This window comes from Ranitomeya imitator, chromosome 4, assembly GCF_032444005.1.
Source record: "Ranitomeya imitator isolate aRanImi1 chromosome 4, aRanImi1.pri, whole genome shotgun sequence".
NCBI classification, from domain to species: Eukaryota; Metazoa; Chordata; class Amphibia; order Anura; family Dendrobatidae; genus Ranitomeya; species Ranitomeya imitator.
The window spans coordinates 54,378,539-54,403,804 of record NC_091285.1 but is presented as its reverse complement, the minus strand read 5'-3'; the positions used below and the strand labels follow the sequence as shown (position 1 = coordinate 54,403,804).

At 40.1% G+C, this 25,266-nt stretch overlaps 1 protein-coding gene across 41 annotated transcripts in view; it reads left to right on the top strand.

The window, feature by feature from the left end:
• The window catches only part of LOC138675454 (protocadherin gamma-A4-like), a 732,953-nt gene that overhangs the window by 560,746 nt on the left and 146,941 nt on the right, over positions 1 to 25,266 (top strand). For 2 of the 41 annotated variants that reach the window (XM_069763675.1, XM_069763663.1), the window contains exon 1: positions 4,702 to 7,315. The exons of 36 other annotated variants lie outside the window; for them this stretch is intronic. In XM_069763675.1, the coding sequence (XP_069619776.1) occupies positions 4,877 to 7,315 (2,439 nt within the window). In that variant the 5' untranslated portion in view covers positions 4,702 to 4,876. Of the gene's footprint in view, positions 1 to 4,701; positions 7,316 to 15,149; positions 17,760 to 22,223; positions 24,822 to 25,266 lie in introns of those variants that run through there. 3 more of the 41 variants (XM_069763689.1, XM_069763685.1, XM_069763676.1) reach the window with 2 other exon arrangements.

Genomic DNA, 25,266 nt, shown 5'->3' with positions numbered 1-25,266 from the left:
CTTAAGCAGTGGGACACGTCTGGCACTGCAGGATCTGAGTCCATGGTGGCGTAGTGTGTTACTTATGGTAGGCCTTGTTACATTGGTCCCAGCTCTCTGCAGTTCATTCACTAGGTCCCCCCGCGTGGTTCTGGGATTTTTGCTCACCGTTCTTGTGATCATTCTGACCCCACGGGGTGGGATTTTGTGTGGAGCCCCAGATCGAGGGAGATTATCAGTGGTCTTGTATGTCTTCCATTTTCTAATTATTGCTCCCACTGTTGATTTCTTCACTCCAAGCTGGTTGGCTATTGCAGATTCAGTCTTCCCAGCCTGGTGCAGGGCTACAATTTTGTTTCTGGTGTCCTTTGACAGCTCTTTGGTCTTCACCATAGTGGAGTTTGGAGTCAGACTGTTTGAGGGTGTGCACAGGTGTCTTTTTATAGTGATAACAAGTTTAAACAGGTGCCATTACTACAGGTAATGAGTGGAGGAAAGAGGAGACTCTTAAAGAAGAAGTTACAGGTCTGTGAGAGCCAGAAATCTTGATTGTTTGTTTCTGACCAAATACTTATTTTCCACCATAATATGCAAAAAAAAATTATAAAAAAACAGACAATGTGATTTTCTGGATTTTTTTTTCTCAGTTTGTCTCCCATAGTTGAGGTCTACGTATGATGTAAATTACAGACGCCTCTCATCTTTTTAAGTGGTGGAACTTGCACTATTGCTGACTGACTAAATACTTTTTTGCCCCACTGTACATAATAAAAACAAGTACAATAATCTTAAACAATACGAGTCACAACTGGTACAGGAGGAGAGAGGACCCTGCCCACGAGGGCTCACAATCTACAAGGGATGGGTGAGAATACAGCAGGTGAGGATAGAGATGGTCATGCAGCGGTTTGGTGGATCGGTGGTTACTGCAGGTTATAGGCTTGTCGGAAGAGGTGGGTCTTCAGGCTCTTTTTGAAGGTTTCGATGGTAGGCAAGAGTCTGATGTGTTGTGGTAGAGAGTTCCAGAGTAGGGGTGATACGCGAGAGAAATCTTGAATTCTCTTGTACTTATTCTTACCTTACCGCCCATTTCTCTTGCCCCTCTGCTCTTCACCGTCACCCATCTGGATTTTGCCGCACCTTATCACCGTGGCTAAGGGCCATCTTCACACACTAGGCAGGGACTTATGGCTCTGATGAGGCCCTGGAGGGTTCTTCGCAAGCTCATATTAGGTCACAATTTCATGATGTCATGCACATGCGAAGAGTCGTTCTGGGCCTCATCAGAGTTGGAAGTCCCAGCCTAGAGTGAAAGGTCTAGGTAATTCATCACTCATGGCAGTGAAAAGAAGAAACAACAAGGACAAGACGAGTGATGGTAAGGAGCAGTTGAGCCGGAAAGGGGAGCGGTAAGGTGAGTGCAAGTAATTTTTTAAAAATTCTTTAACCTCTTCCAGCAGCCACCGTTTTGCACAACCTGAGCAGAAGAAAATTAGGAAGACATTTTCAGATTTTTGTAATATTCAAGTGGAATTCAATTCCATCCAAATATATTCACTCATCTCTAGTACTTTGCAAGCTGGAAATAATTGGAACTTGTGAACGTCTCTTAATATTTCAGCAGCAAATCAATGGCTATTATATTTTTTAGCTTTTAGATACTATTTGTATGTTCTTATTGTATTATTTGAGTCATTATATACAGAGGCTCTGTGGGGTGAGAATGCTGTTCTCGTAACCTGTATTGTTTGATGCTCGTTGGAATGGCTTTTCCGTTAAAGGGTTTTTCTACGAATACAAATGTATTTTAACTTTGTCAAATATTGTAAAATATAAAATCATCAATATACCTTCCCATCCTGTAACTTATAATGATTAAACATACTTGCTATGTTGATACCACTGTTGCCAATTTTTCGTGATTATGCTTATCTGCAGATATTAGCTCGTCGGCTCATATGCATTATAATTTTACACAGAAAATGGTGACGTAAACAAGAACAGAAGGGAAACAGTGAGGAACCCCAAAGATAATTGTTTTGTCATGTTTAGAACAGTATTTTAACAATGAGTTGTAATTTATAGTTTTATTTTCCTGAAAACACAGTCCCCTCTAGGACTCTGTTCACATTTTCATTTATAATGGATCCAGTATTTTTTTTTAAATTGGATCCATTGAAACCAGAGAAAAAAATGGACGCTCACATTGGTTTCAGTTTTGCATCCGTTTTTGTTCCATTTGTATTGTATGTTTTTAATGGAGGAGTCTCTGAACACCAATAGTGTTCTCGGCAGCCATAATGCTAAAAAACGGACCCATTAACAGATTACAAAAAAGATTTTCTGGATAGGATATTCAAGATGCCGACAAATCCACACTCCTCCAAAATCAGGCATGGGAATCACAGAATTCAGAAGAGTTGCATACTTTATTCAGGGCTATAAAACTACACGTTTTGTGGACATCTTGTCCACCCCCTCACTTACATAGCCAATATTAACCTATATCCTATCCAAAATTTCTTAAAGATCCTTCACGAGTCTGGTGCCATCTGCAGCCCTTCTATTATACTTAGTACATGTGTTGTGCATACTAACAATGTGTAAAGGTGAGAATTTTACATTACAGTAAACTGATTGTTATTTTGGTAACTGCGCTATTGCGCCCCTCTCTTTACCATTTCTAGTGTATAAAAGATTAGTAGTCTGTTATTGTTAGGTGTCGAGTTCCCGCAGCTGCACAGGAGGAATCTCGAACCTTGTCCTCTGTGGTCTCCCAGTCTCCTCCAGCTGCAATGGATCCTGCTCAGCAGAGACGTCGACCACAGCGTCTGCTCAAGCAGATACATTGTGCTTAGCTACTACTACATTACCAGGCTCAGCCCATGCAGCCAGCACAAATCAGTGGCGAGCAGACGTAACAGGGACTATGTCCTGTTTTCCCCTACTGAGCATGCCCATGGGTCAACCTCTCATTGGAGGTCGGGGGTCACATGCTCAGGTCCTGTAGTGGCTCCTATAGGATCACTAGGAAGGTCCTGGAGAGCTACAGCTATGAAAAGTTCACATGGCTGCATGGCCCTATGCTAGTATAAATGAATTATTGTGTGAATGGATGTATGCCTGTTCTGGGAAAGCTCTGAATCATTCCCATCCCTAGTGTTGATGAATGCTCACGAATGTTGGAGCTGTCTAGCGCCAGTTAGTGCCATCATATACACAGCAAGTCATTGCTGTGCTTATTTTTATTTTTTTGCCTTTTTAAATCTGTTTCAAACAGATTTTAGTTGGAATCCGCCTAGGATGTTGCGTGCACATACCCTAGGCGATATTATGGCCATGACCATATATTAAGAGTAAATCCTGCAGCAATATTGTACGTTGGTACGCATGGTTTTGCCATATGAAACCATTGAAATAAACTATGAAAAACTGAGGATTTTAAATACCAACTAAATATCAACTATAAATGCTTCCTCCAGCCCTTTGCATGAAGCAGCAGCTTTGCTATGTGGGATCGTTCCACATAGTCTTCTGTCTCCTCCATTCAGCTTTTAGCAGTGATGACCATAATGTGACAACTCTGAGGATTCCAGAAAAAAAGGAGAGGGGGAAACAGAAGACAAAGTGACTTATAACTTACCTACTAGCACTGATCACCCACTGAACAATATGCCACAAATGCATGGTATAAAAATTGTCCTTGAAAGCCATTGTCCTTTTTTAAATACTTGATCAAAGCATGAATTTGTTTTTCCTTCCACTATTTTTTCTTATTACTTAATTTGGATAAATTACAGCTTCACATTTTTTTATGCATAAAAATGTATCTTTATTGAAATACCAACCTAAAAATCTAAAGTCTTAAGGATTTATATCAAAGTTTTCAAAGTCTCCAAAGGCACCGACTTTCTCACATATGAATAGAATAGAATATTCTAGAATATGAATAGAGATATATATGAAGTTCATATACAGTATATATGTCAGAGCAGAATATGTGCATTTGAATGTTACATACGACACTTGATTTTACAATGTAATGTTTACACTTACATATTGCCATTAATATTCTAACACTCATAATGTAGATTATAAAAGAACCAAAGAAATGGTAATACCTAGGTATATGTTATTTCGATTAAATAGTATTGTAGAAAACATAAGCATTATACAATTACTAAAAATAATAATAAATAATCAGTGGGAGGGAAGGTGTTATTCATTATGATCTTACTATATTTTGCAACTTTTTTCTGCTAAATGTAAAACATATATATATATATATATTTATATATATATATATATACAGTATATATAATATCTATTTATTCAGACCTTAATTTAAATTATAATTTCAGCTTTTAAAGAAATAAATATTCATAGCTATTTCAAATAAGATGTCTAAGATATTAAAGTAACAATAAAAAAATAAAAAAAATTGTTATATGCATTATACATAAATATATATATATATATGTATATATATATATATATTATATACATGTAAATATTATACTAAAACATATATGTATATATTTATACATATATATATATATATATATATACATATATATATATATATGCATTGTCCCTATTTGATTGTAATTGTACATATTGAACAGCAGAGGGCAGCAACGTCATCCACATTTCACAGCTACTGCATTCAGCCTTCTCATGTCAGCTGTGCGCTCTCCTCCCCCTGGCTCAGTGATTCACCCTCCCATCGTCTCTCACACAAAGAAGAGCTGCAGCTCCGATGAGAGCCCTGCGGAGGATTTCAATGCAGGAAAACCAGGATTTTCCCGTGCCTAGGATTTATATTTTTGCTGCTCACACACTTGGATTGATGGGATGATGATTATTCTCCACACATTTTAGAAGAAGGATTTAAGATATGGACAATCAGAGCTTTGTGAAGGCTTGGAAATGGCAAGTAGCTTTCTCCCTTCTCCTGTGTAGCTGGGGCTGGGTCTCTGGGCAGCTGCGTTATTCTGTTGCTGAGGAGTCTCATCCAGGGACTGTTGTGGGGAACGTGGCTCAGGATCTGGGGGTGAATCTGGCTGATATTAGTAGAAGGAGACTGAGTTTGGGGTCGGAAGGAAACAGCAGATTGTTTTCTATAGAGCAGAAGAATGGAGCTCTGGTCGTCCATGAGAGGATTGATAGGGAGAGCCTGTGTGGATCCAGCCTGAGCTGTGTCCTGCATTTAGAGGCTGTGGCTGAGGATCCTCTGGAGCTGCAGAGTCTGGAGATCGACGTTCTGGATATTAATGATAATTCACCCATTTTCTCAGTTTCTAATCAAGTTATTAAAATTACAGAACAATTTACAAACCCAGGAGGTCAATTTCCCTTGGAAACTGCTATTGACTTAGATGTTGGAAAAAATGACATTAGTCAGTATAGATTGAATCATAATGCATATTTTACTTTAATAGAAAAAAAACGCAATGATGGAACGCTCATTGCAGAATTATTGCTGGAGAAAATTCTAGACAGAGAAGAAATAGCTGAGCACAAGCTCCTTCTCACTGCTATAGATGGAGGAGATCCAGCCAGATCCGGATCCACTCAGATAACGATTATAGTGTTAGATATCAATGATAATCCTCCAATTTTCAAACAGCCTAATTATAAGGTAGAGGTGCTGGAAAATATATCACTGGGAACAGTAATTATAAAGCTCAATGCCAGTGATTTAGATGATGGCACAAATGGAGACATTTTCTATTCTTTTGATCACCATACGTTAGAATCTGCAAAACACATATTTGATATTAATTCGCTAACGGGTGACATATTTATAAAAGGATCTGTAGATTTTGAGGCATCAAAATCATACGAATTATTTGTCAAAGCAGTAGACAAAGGATCACCCAAGCTGGAAGGAAGATGTGTTGTTCAGGTGGATGTAACAGATATCAATGATAACACGCCCGAAATTATTTTAACTTCTAAAAATACTGAGGTTCCTGAGAATGCTCCTATAGGAACTGTGGTTGGATTCATCACAGTCAGAGATAAGGATTTTGGTAAAAATGGTGAAATTAGATTGGAAGTGTCATCAAATTTACCCTTTAAAATCCAGCCCATGTCACAGCGTTACGCTCTGGTCACTAGTGGACATCTGGACAGGGAGAAGCTCTCACAATATACCATTATACTGACGGCATCAGATCTGGGGTCTCCGTCTCTCAGCAGCCAGATTACAATCAGCCTTAATATCTCTGATGTGAATGATAATCCTCCAGCATTTCTGCACAATGTGTACAATGCCTTCATACCAGAAAACAATGAGGCCGGCAGACTGTTATGTTCGGTGTCTGCTGTAGATCCGGATGAGGGAGATAATGCAAACCTCATTTACTCCATCGCTGAGAGCCACATCCACGGTTCTCCGGCCTCTTCATTCGTCTACGTTAACTCCGACACCGGGAATGTTTATGCACAAAGGTCTTTTGACTACGAACAATTCCAGGTTCTGCAGATCACAGCGAGAGTGGAAGATTCTGGATCTCCAAAATTATCCTCCAATGTTTCCGTCTTCATATTTATTCTGGATACAAATGACAACCCTCCCACTATCTTATACCCAGAGAACACAGTGGAGACCATTGCTCAGGAGACCATCCCAAGATCTGCAGCTGCTGGGTATTTAGTCAGTAAGGTGTCTGCCGTGGATGTGGATTCTGGGCACAATGCCTGGCTCCTCTATAGTCTGGTGCAGTCTGCCAGTCCTGCTTTATTCCACATCTCTGAATACACGGGAGAAGTCAGGACTCTCCGAGGTTTACATGAGATGGATAACACGGAGCAGCGACTGGTGATTGCCGTCAGGGACCATGGAGAACCTTCTATGACCACCACGGCTACCATCATTGTGAATATATTAGACTCTGTGGCTCAGGAAAGTCCTAAATCTCAAGACTTTCTTACAAATGCCAAATCTGCTCCAGACCTGACTCTGTATCTTATCGTCTCCCTTGTGGCCATCAGCGCAGTTTTTCTAGTCACATTTTCTATATTACTTGTCCGGTGCCTTAGAAAGAATTATGATTCTGGGTGTGGATTCTGCTTCTCTGACAAATCCCTTTCTACATCCTACATGGATCAGTACAAACCAACCCTTTACCTGAACACAGACGGGACACTGAAGTACATGGAGGTGCGGATGGCTCCACCAGAGGCTCCGGGGTCTTGTTATCCAGCTTGTTTCCCTCCTGCAGAAATTTTTCATGCAACATTGTCTAATCCCCAAAATAATCCTGAAGTAACAGAGACAGTCAGGGAGCTTGAAAAAACAGATTCAAATTGGCTTATGGAGCTTAATCAGGTGATTACAATTTTTCATTTATACCTTTACATTTTGTTTTTGTGAAGTTTTTTTACATTTCTTGTTTTAAATATTTTTTTTCATTTTAGTTTCATTTATGTTTGTATTGTCTTTATTTACACCAGATATATACCGTACATATTAGACTTGGCGGATTAATTTACTTATAAAAATGATATTGTATTATGACTTCTAACTGTTCTACAATAAGATAACATTTATTATTTGTAAGTCATTCATATTTTTATATATCAAGTTTTAAAATTGATAAAGGTTACTTGAGTATCTTAGACATCTTATTTAAAAAAAACTATGAAATCAGGCTGCAGATTAATTTATAATGTTAACACCATGCATTATTTGTGTAAGTTGTATGTTACTTTGTTTCATAGTTTTTAACAATCTATTGTTTATCCCATTAAGCCCTTATCGAATGAGATGTATCAAAACCATTACAAAAGAAAAATTGACCAGTTGCCAATATTAAAGGAATAGTTCACTACTTTTATATTCTAGTGGATAGGTCATCAGTACGTAATCGGTAGGGATTTGCCGCCCAGCACCTTCCACTAATCCACCAAATCCAGATGTGATAACACATCCTTGGGGATGCCAGTCATCAGACCACCAACAATCAGATAAAAATTACCTATTCTAAGCATAGATTTTCTCTATAAACAGTGGACAACTCCTTTAAAGGGAACCTGTCACCTGAATTTGGTGGGACCGGTTTTCGGTGGAGTTTTTGGGTGTTTGATTCACCCTTTCCGTACCCGCTGGCTGCATGGTGGTTGCAATATTGGATTGATGTTCATTCTCTGTCCTCCATAGTACACGCCTGCGCAAGGCAATCTTGACAGGTTACAGGTTCCCTTTAACCAATCGGATTTCAGAGCACATATTTTGGAGTTTCAATAAATATGCAAGCATAATCATTATATTCGATTCTCCAATACTCTCTTCCCTTGAATATCTGTAGTCTCCTATTTCTTGCATCGTTATTTAGTTTCTGATGCTTTTGCACAGGTATACTTTTCTATATTTATAGTTATTTTTCGGCTGTAGATGATACATTTTTGTGATTGAGAGTTATGCAGAGTCTGGTGGAGCTGTCTCAATTTGCTGTAAATACCACATGATCTTTTATTGAGTACCCATATAATGTTGTTAATTTACCATGGTATAATAATGCTAATATTGAATAGACGCTGAATTTTGGTTCTTTTGTTGATACCAAAACTTTTTAGACAAATGAATGTGTTTATTTCAGTAGAAAAATGGTTAGTTGGCAACACTTATCTGCAGTGGAGCAAAAGATTGGGTTATGGAAAATTAACATTCCTACGTATGTCAACAGTCCTCCTAGCAAATATATATTTCCGGGCAGGGTCGGGGCAGATCTTCCACATGCCATCAATGTGAGAAGTGAAAGATGTTGAAATCTCTGTAAAACAATTTTCACACATGAACAGTTTGGGTATGAACACGCACTGTCTTTTCAGACGACTTCCAGCTACAGTGGGGAAAAAAGTGTTTAGTCAGCCACCAATTGTGCAAGTTCTCCCACTTAAAAAGATGAGAGGTCTGTAATTGACATCATAGGTAGACCACAACTGTGAGAGTAAAAATGAGAAAACATCCAGAAACTCACCTTGCCTGATTTCACAAGATTTATTTTACAAATTAATGTGGAAAATAAGTATTTGGTCATTAACAAAAGTTCATCTCAATATTTTGTTATATATCCTTTGTTGGCAATGACAGAAGTCAATTGCTTTCTGTAAGTCTTCACAAGGTTGGCACACACTGTTGGTGGCATATTGGCCCATTCCTCAATGCAGATCTCCTCTAGAGCAGTGATGTTTTGGGCCTGTCGCTGGGCAATATGGACTTTCAACTCCCTCCAAAGGTTTTCTATGGGGTTGAGATCTGGAGAATGCCTAGGCCACTCCAGGACCTTCATATCCTTCTTACGAAGCCACTTCTTCATTGCCCTGGCAGTGTGCTTGGGATTATTATCATTCTGAAAGACCCATCCACGTTTCATCTTCAATGCCCTTGCATATGGAAGGAAGTTTGCACTCAAAATCTCACGTTACATGGCCCCATTCATTCTTTCATGCACACGGATCAGTCGTCCTGGTCACTTTGCAGAGAAAGAGGCCCAAAGCATGATGTTGCCACCCCTATGCTTCACAGTAGGTATGGTGTTTTTGGATGCAATTCAGTATTCTGTCTCCGCCAAACACGACGAGTTTTGTTTCTACCAAACAGTGCTACTTTGTTTTCATCAGACCATATGTCATTCTCCCAATACTCTTCTGGATAATTCAAATGCTCTTTAGCAAGCTTCAGCTGGACATGTACTGGCTTAAGCAGGGGGACACATCTGGAACTGCAGGATCTGAGTCCCTGGCGGCATAGTGTTACTGATGGTAGCCTTTGTTACAGTGGTTCCAGCTCTCTGCAGGTCATTCACTAGGTCCCCCCGTGTGGTTCTAAGATTTTTGTTCACTATTCTTGTCATCATTTTGACCCCACGGGGTGAGATCTTGCGTGGAGCCGCAGATCGAGGGATATTGTCAGTGGTCTTGTATGTCTTCCAATTTCTTATTATTGCTTCCACAGTTGATTTCATCATACCAAGCTGCTTGCCTATTGCAAATTCAGTCTTTGCAGTCTGGTGCAGGGCTACAATTTTGTTTCTGGTGTCATTCGACAGCTCCTTGGTCTTCACCATAGTGGAGTTTGGAGTCAGACTGTTTGAGGTTGTGGACAGGTATCTCTTATACTGATAACAAGTTCAAACAGGTGCCATTACTACAGGGAATGAGTGGAGGACAGAGGAGCCTCTTAAAGAAGAAGTTACAGGTCTGTGAGAGCCAGAAATCTTGAATGTTTTTAGGTGACAAAATACTTTTTTCCCTCCATCATTTGCAAAATAAATCTTGCCAAATCAGACAAGGTGATTTTCTGTTCCTGTCAGGCGTCCGAGCCTTTTGGGAATGTGTTAAAGCACTTATTTTTAAGGTTGTTGGCCTCCAGGTACCCCTTAATCCTAAATTTAATGTACTCATAATCTGCTATTTCAGATTATCCGTAACACCCGACAACTTTTACTACACATGACCACTGCTGCTAGATGTTTGATAGCATTTAAAGGGAATCTGTGAGAAGGTTTTTGCTTCCTCATCTGAGAGCATAATAATGTAGGCAAAGAAAAGCTGATTCCAATGATTTATCACTTAGTTTACTGGGTGCAGCCATTCTCACACAATCAGAACTTTTAGATTTAGCAAAGAAGCAGAGATGAAAGTTTTCCCTGCCCACACTAGGCTCTCCATATACATTGACCATACACAGTGAGCTGCTTATCACAGGAAGAGGCGTGTTGGACCAAAGCTCAAGTAAACAGCTAGTCACAGCAGTGATAAGCTACTGATGCCAATCATTGTAAGCAAACAAAATCTCGGAGCTTGATAAGAGAGGAATCGGTGAAATCTGTGTTTTAACCCCTACAGCATGCTCTCTTCAGATTACATGGCAAAAACCTGCTGACAGATTCCCTTTAAGTGGTGGCTGATTCAACTTTCATCAAATAATGAGTTACACACGTGAATGCAATACAGTTAGGTCCATATATATTTGGACAGAGACAACATTTTTCTAATTTCGGTTATAGACATTACCACAATGAATTTTAAACACAACAATTCAGATGCAGTTGAAGTTCAGACTTTCAGCTTTCATTTGAGGGTATCCACATTCAAATTGGATGAAGGGTTTAGGAGTTTCAGCTCCTTAACATGTGTCACCCTGTTTTTAAAGGGACCAAAAGTAATTGGACAATTGACTCCAAGGCTATTTCGTGAACAGGTGTGGGCAATCCCTTTTTTATGTCATTCTCAATTATGCAGATAAAAGGCCTGGAGTTGATTTGAGGTGTGGTGCTTGCATTTGGAAGGTTTTGCTGTGAAGTAAACATGCGGTTAAAGGAGCTCTCCATGCAGGTGAAACAAGCAATCTTTAAGCTGCGAAAACAGAAAAAAAAAATCCGAGAAATTGCATCAATATTAGGAGTGGCAAAATCTACAGTTTGGTACATCCTGAGAAAGAAAGAAAGCACTGGTGAACTCATTAATGCAAAAAGACCTTGGCGCTCATGGAAGACAACAGTGATGGATGATCGCATAATTATCTCCATGGTGAAGAGAAACCCCTTCACAACAGCCAACCAAGTGACCAACACTCTCCAGGAGGTCGGCGTATCAATATCCAAATCTACCATAAAGAGAAGACTGTATGAAAGTAAATACAGAGGGTTCACTGCACGGTGCAAGCCACTCATAAGCATCAAGAATAAAAAGGCTAGACTGGACTTTGCTAAAAAACATCTAAAAAAGCCAGCACAGTTCTGGAAGAACATTCTTTGGACAGATGAAACCAAGATCAACCTCTACCAGAATGATGGAAAGAGAAAAGTATGGCGAAGGCGTAGTATAACTCATGATCCAAAGCATACCACATCATCTGTAAAACACGGCGGAGGCAGTGTGATGGCTTGGGCATGCATGGCTGCCAGTGGCACTGGGTCACTAGTGTTTATTGATGATGTGACACAGGACAGAAGCAGCCGAATGAATTCTGAGGTATTCAGAGATATAATGTGTGCTCAGATCCAGCCAAATGCAGCCAAACTGATTAGTCGTCGTTTCATACTACAGATGGACAATGACCCAAAACATAAAGCCAAAGCAACCCATGAGTTTATTAAAGCAAGTGGAATGTTCTTGAATGGCCAAGTCAGTCACCTGATCTCAACCCAATTGAGCATGCATTTCACTTGTTAAAGACTAAACTTCAGACAGCAAGGCCCACAAACATACAGCAACTGAAAACCACTGCAGTGAAGACCTGGCAGAGCATCAAAAAGGAGGAAACACAGCGTCTGGTGATGTCCATGAGTTCAAGACTTAAGGCAGTCATTGCCAACAAAGGGTTTTCAACCAAGTACTAAAAATAAACATTTTATTTAAAATTATTTAATCTGTCCAATTAATTTTGGTCCCTTTAAAAACAGGGTGGCACATCTTAAGGAGCTGAAACTCCTAAACCATTCATCCAATTTTAATGTGGATACCCTCAAATAAAAGCTGAAAGTCTGAACTTCAACTGCATCTGAATTGTTTTGTTTAAAATTCATTGTGGTAATGTCTATAACCAAAATTAGAAAAATGTTGTCTCTGTCCAAATATATATGGACCTAACTGTATGTGCTAAGCATGGAATACCTCACTGCTCCATTGAATCGCACAATTGGGTGCCTTAAATCGGTCTTGATTCCTTGATACATGTACTGTGTACAAAAGGACGGTTAATGAAGATTGTTATAAAAAGTAGTTTTTGTTATACTGTAGACATTGACTTAGAATTGCTCTTTAATTCCATCCCTTCCCCTTCTTCTGTGTCATTGTCCTGTCTTTTCTTGTAATTATACACATATAAATGTAACTATAAGACCTGAACTCTTCAGTGAGGAGTCCGCTTACTGTTGCGGATAGATTACTAAGTTAAACTATGCTGTATTGTTTGCTAATATTTGAATATTTTTTATATTCAATTAGAAACTTTATTTTTTTTTTAATTCAACTAAAATACAGTACAGTTTTTAAAACCTCAGCTTGCTATACATATGGTCAGGTTTTTTTAAGGTTTTAATCACTTCAGATATTGAAATCGGTGATACGGCTAAAAGAAGTGACCTGACCATTCTTCATCCGGCTTCCACTCACTGGTTTATATACACAGTTTAAAAAAAAGATGCCGGTGATGAAGTGGCACAAAAAAATCACGAGAAAGTGGCAAGACATTTTTACTAAAGCGTCTTCTGCTTCAAAAGCTCAGCGGGTATGCCAGAGTCTATAGGACGTCGTGTGTATGTACCCGAAAATGTAAGAAAACCACTGCACTCATAGAATAAATGCAATGAGAATACGTTATAGACATTAAAACACATATTACAAGCACTTCACCCAATATGCACACAATAATATTGCAATATTAATCTTTACACACTTGAAGAACCAACAATTTATCTTCAGGTGATTCCTTTTCAACTCTTTTATGGCCGTGCACAGACTGTGTATAGGAGCAGTGCTGCCTTTAGGAGAGGTACATTAATATATGTGTCCGTCAATGTAGGACACACAGCCACTCTTTATCAGTCATGTGGTTTCCTGCTTTCCTTCCTACGCATCCATAACCTTTAAACCTTTCAGTGCAAATAAGTCTTTTCCTCTGCAACCCCTCCTTCTCCATGGTACAGAGGAATCCGAAAGCAGGAGAAGCGGGGGTCTGTAATCTAGAGCAGTTCAAGAAAACAAGAGCAAATGCCTACTTTTGGGACATGCTTGGTACCAGCTGTGTTATCTGCGGTGCACAATGCTTCTTCAGGGGTTATACATTCTTTCCTCTATAGAAGAAGCAGGGAAACACGTAGAATGTCCGCAACATCAACAGAATGGGCTGAAGTATTTATGATCTTTATCGGAAGACTAAAGTCCGACTTGGGCTGAAAACTGCCTCATCAACAACAGCATTGGTAAGAGACATATCTACTAGTGATGAGCGAACGTGCTCGGAAAACGTCTTATCCGAGCACTCTCGGGTGTTCGCCGAGTATCTTGGTCGTATGTTATGTTCGATTTCCCGCAGCTGCATGTCTTGTGGCTGTTAGACAGCATGGACACATGCAGGGATTGTTAGGGAATCCCCATATCTATTCAGGCTGTCTAACAGCCGCAAATCTTGTGACCACGGGGACGCAAACATAATATACGAGCATGCCCCAGATACTCGGAAAAAACCCGAGCATGCTCAGATAAGACTTCATCTGAGCACTTATGCCCATCAGTAATATCGACCAGTCGTCAGACCCCTCAATGATAAATACCATACTTTCTATTCCAAAATATACAGACAGCTCCATAAAGGCATAACATATAGAGCATGGTTTTAATAATTTCATGTAATGATTTAAGAGGGATACCTATTTTACGCTAGAAAAAAAAAAAGCTCTTTTGATGAATCAGATCTAAAATCAAATGACATTTTAATTCTATGGGACAAGTTGTAATATGTGTGATTTAGTTCTTTATACCTTGTCTAACAGATGCATAGATGACAGAATTGTGTAAGTCTTAATTGAAAGGGTATTTAATATTCTTATTGTTCTAGATACAGTATTTCCTATCAGCACTTTATTTGCAATACTTAGCATGCTGTGGTGTCACTATTAGTAGAAAAAAATATAGTTATTTTTCATTCAAATAATTTTTATTGAAAAAAAATATAGTTATTTTTGATTACCAATGAAGGACCTGTAAATGCTCACATTTTATATCTAGTCCTTAGGTTTCCGTAAGAAACTGGAAGTTTATAACAGAATCCTATATTTTGTACTGTAATTAACCTGAACGGCTTAATGAAAAGCAGATTTATTGCAATAAGTAATATTATAGCTACTCTTTTATCTGTCAGTAGTTGCTCAGCTTTGTCTATGTCATAGTGGAATATAATTAGGATGTTTCTTTTTTTACCATCAAAAGAAGATTCTAATATCAAAAAGCAAATGTGTGAAAACATGAGACAATTTTAAAACAATTAATTCTATATGCATGGATTTAAATGTGATGTCCACTAAAGAATGAAAAGTCTACACAGCTGTAATAAATATAATTGGCCAGGAGAGGGCAGACACGTCATCCAGATTCTTTGTTAGGATCTCTGCCCATGTCAGCTGTGCGCTCTCCTCCCCCTGGCTCAGTGATTCACCCTCCCATCGTCTCTCACACAAAGAAGAGCTGCAGCTCCGATGAGAGCCCTGCGGAGGATTTCAATGCAGGAAAACCAGGATTTTCCCGTGCCTAGGATTTATATTTTTGCTGCTCACACACTTGGATTGATGGGATGATGATTATTCTCCACACATTTTAGAAGAAGGATTTAAGATATGGACAATCAGAGCTTTGTGAAGGCTTGGAAATGGCAAGTAGCTTTCTCCCTTCTCCTTTGTAGCTGGGGCTGGGTCTCTGGGCAGCTGCGTTATTCTGTCGCTGAGGAGTCTCATCCAGGGACTGTTGTGGGGAACGTGGCTCAGGATCTGGGGGTGAATCTGGCTGATATTAGTAGAAGGAGACTGAGTTTGGGGTCGGAAGGAAACAGCAGATTGTTTTCTATAGAGCAGAAGAATGGAGCTCTGGTCGTCCATGAGAGGATTGATAGGGAGAGCCTGTGTGGATCCAGCCTGAGCTGTGTCCTGCATTTAGAGGCTGTGGCTGAGGATCCTCTGGAGCTGCACAGTCTGGAGATCGACATTCTGGATATTAATGATAATTCACCCATTTTTCGAAGCTCTACTCAGATTATAAAAATAACTGAATTAGTAACATCTCCTGGTGAACAATTTCCTCTAGAGAATGCACAGGATTTAGATGTAGGACTCAATGGCATTAGTAAATACACATTAAAAGCAAATCCATATTTTTCATTGTCTGTGAAAACACGTAAAGATGGCACCTTCATTGCTGAATTGGTATTAGAAAAAAATTTAGACCGAGAGGAAATAGCGAAGCACAATCTAATTCTCACTGCTGTAGATGGAGGAGGACCAGCCAGATCCGGATCCACTCAGATTACTGTCCTTGTATTAGATATCAATGATAATGCTCCAGTGTTTGATCAGCCTTTGCATAAGGTTAGCGTCATCGAAAATATCCCATTAAAAACAACCATTTTAAAGCTCAGTGCCATTGATTTAGATGAAGGTATTAATGGTGAATTTAACTTTTCCTTTGATCACCGAACTTTAGAAGTTGCAAAGAAAACATTTGATTTAAATCCTATAACAGGGGAAATATTTAATAAGGGAATTGTGGATTATGAAGCTGCCAATGTGTATGAACTGTTTGTCAAGGCTGTAGATAAAGGATCTCCTAAGTTAGAGGGGCGATGTGTTGTTCAAGTGGAAATAGAAGATGTCAATGATAACAGCCCAGAAATTAATTTTATATCCAAAAATACTGAGGTTCCTGAGAATGCCCCCATAGGAAATGTAGTAGGATTCATCACAGTAAAAGACATGGATTCTGGCAAAAATAGTGAAGTAAAATTGAAAGTGTCACCAGATTTACCATTCACATGTAAGCCCATGTCACAGCGTTACGCTCTGGTCACTAGTGGACATCTGGACAGGGAGAAGCTCTCACAATATACCATTATACTGACGGCATCAGATCTGGGGTCTCCGTCTCTCAGCAGCCAGATTACAATCAGCCTTAATATCTCTGATGTGAATGATAATCCTCCAGCATTTCTGCACAATGTGTACAATGCCTTCATACCAGAAAACAATGAGGCCGGCAGACTGTTATGTTCGGTGTCTGCAGTAGATCCGGATGAAGGAGCAAATGCAAACCTCATTTACTCCATCGCTGAGAGCCACATCCACGGTTCTCCTGTCTCTTCATTCGTCTACATTAACTCCGACACCGGGAATATTTATGCACAAAGGTCTTTTGACTATGAACAATTCCAGGTTCTGCAGATCACAGCGAGAGTGGAAGATTCTGGATCTCCAAAATTATTCTCTAATGTTTCAGTTTTCATATTTATTCTGGATACAAATGACAACCCTCCCACTATCTTATACCCAGAGAACACAGCGGAGACCATTGCTCAGGAGACCATCCCAAGATCTGCAGCTGCTGGGTATTTAGTCAGTAAGGTGTCTGCCGTGGATGTGGATTCTGGGCACAATGCCTGGCTCCTCTATAGTTTTGTGCAGTCTGCCAGTCCTGCTTTATTCCACATCTCGGAATACACAGGAGAAGTCAGGACTCTCCGAGGTTTACATGAGATGGATAACACGGAGCAGCGACTGGTGATTGCCGTCAGTGACCACGGAGAACCTTCTATGACCACCACGGCTACCATCATTGTGAATATATTAGACTCTGTTGTTCTGGAAAGTCCTAAATCTCAAGACTTTCTTACAAATGCCAAATCTGCTCCAGACCTGACCCTGTATCTTATCGTCTCCCTTGTGGCCATCAGTGCAGTTTTTCTGGTCACATTTTCTATATTACTTGTCCGATGCCTTAGAAAGAATTATGATTCTGGGTGTGGATTCTGCTTCTCTGACAAATCCCTTTCTACATCCTACATGGATCAGTACAAACCAACCCTTTACCTGAACACAGATGGGACACTGAAGTACATGGAGGTGCGGATGGCTCCACCAGAGGCTCCGGGGTCTTGTTATCCGGCTTGTTTCCCAGCTGTGACAGACATCCCACATTCTACATTATCTAACACTCAGTTCATAGATATAATCAGAGAGCCAGAATGTATTGCTGATGGCAGTTGGTGTAATGAACTTGATCAGGTAAGGTCCAAATCTCGCCCTCTGACATTTTCGTTATATAGTACTGTTTATTATTAATGTACTTAATGGGGAGAGTAAGCAAAAATCTGAATATCACTATTTTGTAACCTCGCATAACGCTGTATGTTTTAATTTTTGTCGTTTGGTAATTGGTTTCTTTAGGTATTGAATATACTTTGCTTACAGTGATTGGTAAATATATTTTGCTTTATTACCAGTAGCTTCTATCAAGTGTTACTAATCTTATATATAAAGTATATATATGTAGAAATATATATTTTTTAGCTACCAAATAGTGATACGCGAACGTTCTGGGACAAGGTCCTAGGGTGATAAGTAACTGAGTGTCTTCGGCATGCTTGAAAAATATGTTCGAGTCCCCGTGGCTTAATATCTCGCTGCTGTTAGACAGCCGCATCACATGCAGGGATTGGCTAGCAAACAGGAAATCCCCACAAGTGCTGCGGCTTCCAAACAGGCCTGAGACATGCAGCCGTGACGACTTGAACATATTTTTTGAGCACGCCAAAGTCACTCGGTTAACACGCGTGCATGCTTAGGTAACAGCTTATCTTAGCACTTTTGCTCTTCACTATTATCAAACTATATATAATGAGTAAAATTTTCACATCGATCGGTCAACTTTCGAGACGTAAGATTTCAAGGTATTTGACGAAATTCACAGATTCATACTATTTTCAGTGTTCATCCAGTTATCTGCAAGTTATCCATGATAGGAATGTTTACATCGTGCACATATGTAAGATGCCCAAGTGAGGTAGTTGTGGGCGAGCTTCAGTACCCACTCGCTCTGGCATCCTACAGACAAGGTATGTCCCAGTCCTGGTGTGCGGCTGTGCATGTGGCGCTTCCCACTTACTTCTGGTCTGCAGGCCTCTTCTGACTCCAGGAATCTTTTTTTTGTAACCAGGGCAGCAATTAATCCAGGAGACACGTGATTCATAAAAACAAACTTTTACTTTGTGTATGGCAGGCAGATACAGTAGTCAAGGCCCAAGGGGTTGTTATCTTTCCCACAGGTACCGGATACAACTTCAGCCCTGGTTCTCAGTAGAGGTGGTATGTCCTTCTGTCTGGCTTTCCGGGCCCTAGGGAATCTTCCTCACCTCTAGCAGTATATCCTGATTGCAATACCTTCCGCCCCACATAGTCTGAGTCCGTATTTTCTCGTAGCTTCACAAGTTGTGTTTGCCCTTTGCCTCGAATCCATCTCGAGGTTGCACCTGGCTATTATACAGAATTACACGGAAAGGTATTTGCAGCAATCCACTGCCCTGTGAGATAGCCTCATGTTGTCCCTAGCAGACCGAGTTCTGCTGCTTACTCACTGCTACTCTCGCATTGACCGACCGTCACTTCCTACCTCTGCTACTAGCACTCAGTTCCCGATCCCCAACTGGGCTGGCAACTTCAGGTAACCCTGTCTCTGCTAGTTGAAGCCTTAAGGAGTATTCTACCTGTACCACGTAAAAAATAAACATAAAAAATAACTTTAACCGTTGCGTGTCAGGGAGCAATCCTCCAGCTCCCACCACTCTTACACACAAATCCTGAAGATCTGTGTGATTATCTTGTCATTTTATTAATGATCGGGCATTATATGACAACATCCAGTATCTGTATAGTTAATATAAAATCGATTAAGGCGTCATGCAAAGAGCCAAATGATGTCGCTCTTCCAATATTTGCTTCTCATTTTATATGAATACAGTGGTGGTTATGTTAATGTCAAATTCTATCACAAGAAATAAAATTATAGATGTTTTAAGAATTAAGCATTACTTTTAGATAGGAAGAATATCTCCATTAATATGTATCCTGACAAAGCCTATGCATATGGCTGATATGGCTGCACCACTTTTCCAGTGCTGCTTTATTCCACATCTCTGAATACAAAGGAGAGGTCAGGACTCTCCGAGGCTTACATGAGATGGATAACACGGAGCAGCGACTTGTGATTGCAGTGCGTGACCATGGAGAACCTTCTTGCTTGCCCGGTAGCAGTGTGCTCCTCACATGGTAGACATGTCTACAACTTTGGTCCAATCTGTGCATCCTCAGATGCTGATAGCCGAGGCAGCTTTGACTCTGTAGCATTGGAGAATCACAGTGACTGCTAAGATGGCAGAATTAGGTGATTTGTTTAGCTTCAGAGCAGAGCTTGCAAGCTGTATAGCAGAAAGCTTGCAAGTGCATGCCCCTTGCCTAGGAAACTTGCCACTTATGATTGACTGCAGTGGTCTCTAGTGACCTTAGCAACAAGTCAAAAACAATAGAATTAAAATTCCCTCCATTCTTATGAGTGGAGAGGATTTTTGATAAGAAGTATGCTCCAAAGTTGCTTGTTACAATTTTGAGAAAAGCACTTTAATGTGGTGAAGTAGTTTTTATGTTTCCTACCTCTGTACATAATGTTTAGCTATTTAATGAAACAATAAAATAAAACTGAAAGCTGACACACATTTTGATGCATATATCTCTGTATGTTCATGCTTAGACAACCCACATATACTATTCCTCACAAATAGTTAAATTGTCCTTTCAACCCAATGCATGATTATAAATAGCCGGACAACTATTGAGCAACTTGTATTTAGGGGAAACCCAAATTCAAAAGGGTTTATTGCATTGAAAACCTTATAACAACTTGGGTTTAAATGGGCATGTTTTAGCAATTAATTGAAAATAACTAGAAAATCCTTAAAGGGACTCTGTCACCTGAATTTGGCACGCTCTGTTAACGGTCAGATGGGCGGTGTTTTCTGTTCTTTCATGCACCCCTTCCTTTCCCGCTGGCCGCAATATTGTCTTGAATTTGATTAGGTTTCCTCCGTAGTATACGCGTGCGCAGTGCAATCTCGCCTAGCGCACGCGCAGTATGCTTTGCCCAACTGCGGGCAAAGCCAAAAAGCATTAATGCGCATGTGCCTTCGCACTATGTCCCGGAACACAGCGAAATACTTCCGGGACATAGTGCGTCGGCACATGTGCACTAATGCTTTTCGGCTTTGCCCGCAGTTGGGCAAAGCATACTGCTCGTGCGCTAGGCGAGATTGCACTGCACACGCGTGAAACCTAATCAAATTCAAGACAATATTGCAGCCAGCGGGAAAGGAAGGGGTGCATGAAAGAACAGAAAACACCACCCATCTGACCATTAACAGAGCCCGCCAAATTCAGGTGACAGAGTCCCTTTAACAAATGTGTATCAGAAAGAAAACCAATGTCCATAAGCCTAGATAAGGCATGTGGATGTCATAGTGGTAGTAAACCTAATTCCGGTTATGCTTTAAACTGATGGCTGGCAATCAGACAGCAGATCATCAGTAGCAAAAGAGTTTGTCTACATGGTACAACCCCTATACGGCCTATATTTAGCAATGAGAATTTATTGTACTTGCTGCTGGTAAATTCATCTGATATCTTCAGTAATTATTACATTAATTTGATGGCATTTCTGTTGAAGGTATTTGATGCCTTCACACGTCTTCATTTTTAATAAAATGTTCATTCTATAGCCAAGACAAAAGATTATCTGTACATCTAGTATCCTCCTCTAGACCATCTCCAGATGCTTGACTCAGTTGTTCCTGACTGTCAGGTATGGCCTTCAAATGCAATGACTTTCATGAATAAAAAAGGGAAAATCTGTACGGCAATCTTACTGCACATCAGATGGAATAATTTACTTACTGAATCTATTCATAAACATGGGTATCGCATATTTTGCATTAACAAATGATGCACTGTATGTTTTCTTCTTTGAAACAAGTGACCACCACAGTAACACTGGTAATTCCTAAGGTTGCTAAAATTACTTGTCAAGTGGTGCAATTGTTGAAAAACATCTAGATAGCAATTATTACTTAAAAAAACTATATGATAAAGGCATGTGTGTGTGCTTGTGAGTGTGTATGTGTGTGCACCTATATATGTGTACGTATGTGTGTATATGTATTGTGTGTATGTATGTGAGTGTGAATATGTTTGTATGTATGTGCATGTGTGTGAGTGTGTATAAGTGTGTATGTATGTGTGTATGTATATGTGCACGTAAGTATGTGTGTATGTATATTCATGTGTGTGCCTGTGATTTTACATGTTCTACAATACCTGAAAATGTAACAATAACTTCATTAAATGTAAAAATGTATATATTTCACATTTTATTTAATTTTTTTTCATTTCATAATTTATTAGCATTTACTCTTTTAAAATGTATTTAGTTATCAATTAAATGAATTTAATTACTTTGCAATATAAAGTGATGACAGCTCTATTTTCAGATTTTAGTCTCGTATAACAGTGTATTTTAATATATTTATGTATAAGTGTAGTTGTCACGGTAGGCCAGGAGAGGGCAGACACGTCATCCAGATTCTTTGTTAGGATCTCTGCCCATGTCAGCTGTGCGCTCTCCTCCCCCTGGCTCAGTGATTCACCCTCCCATCGTCTCTCACACAAAGAAGAGCTGCAGCTCCGATGAGAGCCCTGCGGAGGATTTCAATGCAGGAAAACCAGGATTTTCCCGTGCCTAGGATTTATATTTTTGCTGCTCACACACTTGGATTGATGGGATGATGATTATTCTCCACACATTTTAGAAGAAGGATTTAAGATATGGACAATCAGAGCTTTGTGAAGGCTTGGAAATGGCAAGTAGCTTTCTCCCTTCTCCTGTGTAGCTGGGGCTGGGTCTCTGGGCAGCTGCATTATTCTGTTGCGGAGGAGTCTCATCCAGGGACTGTTGTGGGGAACGTGGCTCAGGATCTGGGGGTGAATCTGGCTGATATTAGTAGAAGGAGACTGAGTTTGGGGTCGGAAGGAAACAGCAGATTGTTTTCTATAGAGCAGAAGAATGGAGCTCTGGTCGTCCATGAGAGGATTGATAGGGAGAGCCTGTGTGGATCCAGCCTGAGCTGTGTCCTGCATTTAGAGGCTGTGGCTGAGGATCCTCTGGAGCTGCACAGTCTGGAGATAGACGTTCTGGATATTAATGATAATTCTCCATTTTTTTCAAACATTAATCAGATTATAAAAATTACAGAGCTTGTGACAAGCCCTGGTGTGCAGTTCCCTTTGGAAAATGCACAGGATTTTGATGTAGGTATTAATGGTATCAGTCAGTACAGACTAAACCCAAATCCATATTTTTCATTATCTATAACAAAAGAATCTGGACATTTTATTGCTGAATTAGTGCTAGAAAAAATTCTAGATAGAGAAGAGAAATCCGAGCACAAGCTTATTCTCACTGCCATAGACGGCGGAGATCCAGCCAGATCCGGATCCACTCAGCTAACCGTCATTGTGTCGGATATCAATGATAATGCTCCAGTATTCGATCAGCCACGATATAAGGTGAACATACCAGAGAATGTGCCTTTAAAAACCGTGATAATAAAACTAAATGCTACAGATTCGGATGAGGGAGTAAACAGTGAATTCACGTATTCCTTAGACCAACGTACTTCAAGCTCGGCCAAGGAAATATTCGATATAAACCCAATTACAGGTGAAGTATTTATTAAAGGTCCAGTGGATTTTGAAGTTGCTACTATTTATGAATTATTAATAAAAGCTATAGATAAAGGATCTCCAAAGCTTGAGGGCAGATGTCGTGTCCAGATTGAAATAGAAGACTTGAATGATAATATTCCAGAAATTACTTTTGTATTCAAAAACAAGGAAATCCCTGAGGATGCCCCCATAGGAACTGTAGTGGGATTCGTTACTGTAAAAGACAAAGACACCGGGAAAAACGGAGAAACAAAGCTCATAGCATCCCCAGATTTACCGTTTACATGCCAGCCCATGTCACAGCGTTACGCTCTGGTCACTAGTGGACATCTGGACAGGGAGAAGCTCTCACAATATACCATTATACTGACGGCATCAGATCTGGGGTCTCCGTCTCTCAGCAGCCAGATTACAATCAGCCTTAATATCTCTGATGTGAATGACAATCCTCCAGCATTTCTGCACAATGTGTACAATGCCTTCATACCAGAAAACAATGAGGCCGGCAGACTGTTATGTTCGGTATCTGCTGTAGATCCGGATGAAGGAGCTAATGCAAACCTCATTTACTCCATCGCTGAGAGCCACATCCACGGTTCTCCCGTCTCTTCATTCGTCTACATTAACTCCGACACCGGGAATATTTATGCACAAAGGTCTTTTGACTACGAACAATTCCAGGTTCTTCAGATCACAGCGAGAGTGGAAGATTCTGGATCTCCAAAATTATCCTCCAATGTTTCCGTCTTCGTATTTATTCTGGATACAAATGACAACCCTCCCACTATCTTATACCCAGAGAACACAGCGGAGACCATTGCTCAGGAGACCATCCCAAGATCTGCAGCTACTGGGTATTTAGTCAGTAAGGTGTCTGCCGTGGATGTGGATTCTGGGCACAATGCCTGGCTCCTCTATGGTCTGGTGCAGTCTGCCAGTCCTGCTTTATTCCACATCTCTGAATACACAGGTGAGGTTAGGACTCTCCGAGGTTTACATGAGATGGATAACACGGAGCAGAGACTTGTGATTACCGTCAGTGACCATGGAGAACCTTGTATGACCACCACGGCTACCATCATTGTGAATATATTAGACTCTGTGGCTCAGGAAAGTCCTAAATACCAAGACTTTCTTACAAATACAAAATCTGCTCCAGACCTGACCCTGTATCTTATCGTCTCCCTTGTGGCCATCAGTGCAGTTTTTCTGGTCACATTTTCTATATTACTTGTCCGGTGCCTTAGAAAGAATTATGATTCTGGGTGTGGATTCTGCTTCTCTGACAAATCCCTTTCTACGTCCTACATGGATCAGTACAAACCAACCCTTTACCTGAACACAGATGGGACACTGAAGTACATGGAGGTGCGGATGGCTCCACCTGAGATTCCAGGGTCTTGTTACCCGGCTTGTTTCCCTCCTGCAGATATTCCAGGTTTTACACTGAGTAAAACTGACAATATTCCACAATTAAGTGAACCATTATCTAACTCAGACTGGTGTAACAATCTAAATCAGGTGAGGTATTAGTGACATACTTTCTGTCTTATTATGCCCTTTTTTGTGATGTAGCTTTTTAAATAAAATGTATTATTTTGTGGTTGAACATTGTGTATCAGATGTCTGAGGGTATGTGCACACGTTCAGGATTTCTTGCAGAAATTTCCTGACAAAAAACAGACATTTCTGCCAGAAATCCGCATGATTTTTTTTGAGTTTTTTTCACATTTTTTCCAGAGCTTTCCCAGTGCGTTAAATAGCGGGAAAACCGTGAAAAATCCGCAAAATTAATGAACATGCTGCTTTCTTTACCACAATGCGTTTTTTCGCGGAAAAAAAACGCATCATGTGCACAAAAATTGCGGAATGCTTTCTAAATGATTGGATGCTTATGTATGCTTTTTTATGCGTTTTTATCGCAAAAAATCCTGAACGTGTGCACATACCATAAAGGTGGATTTCT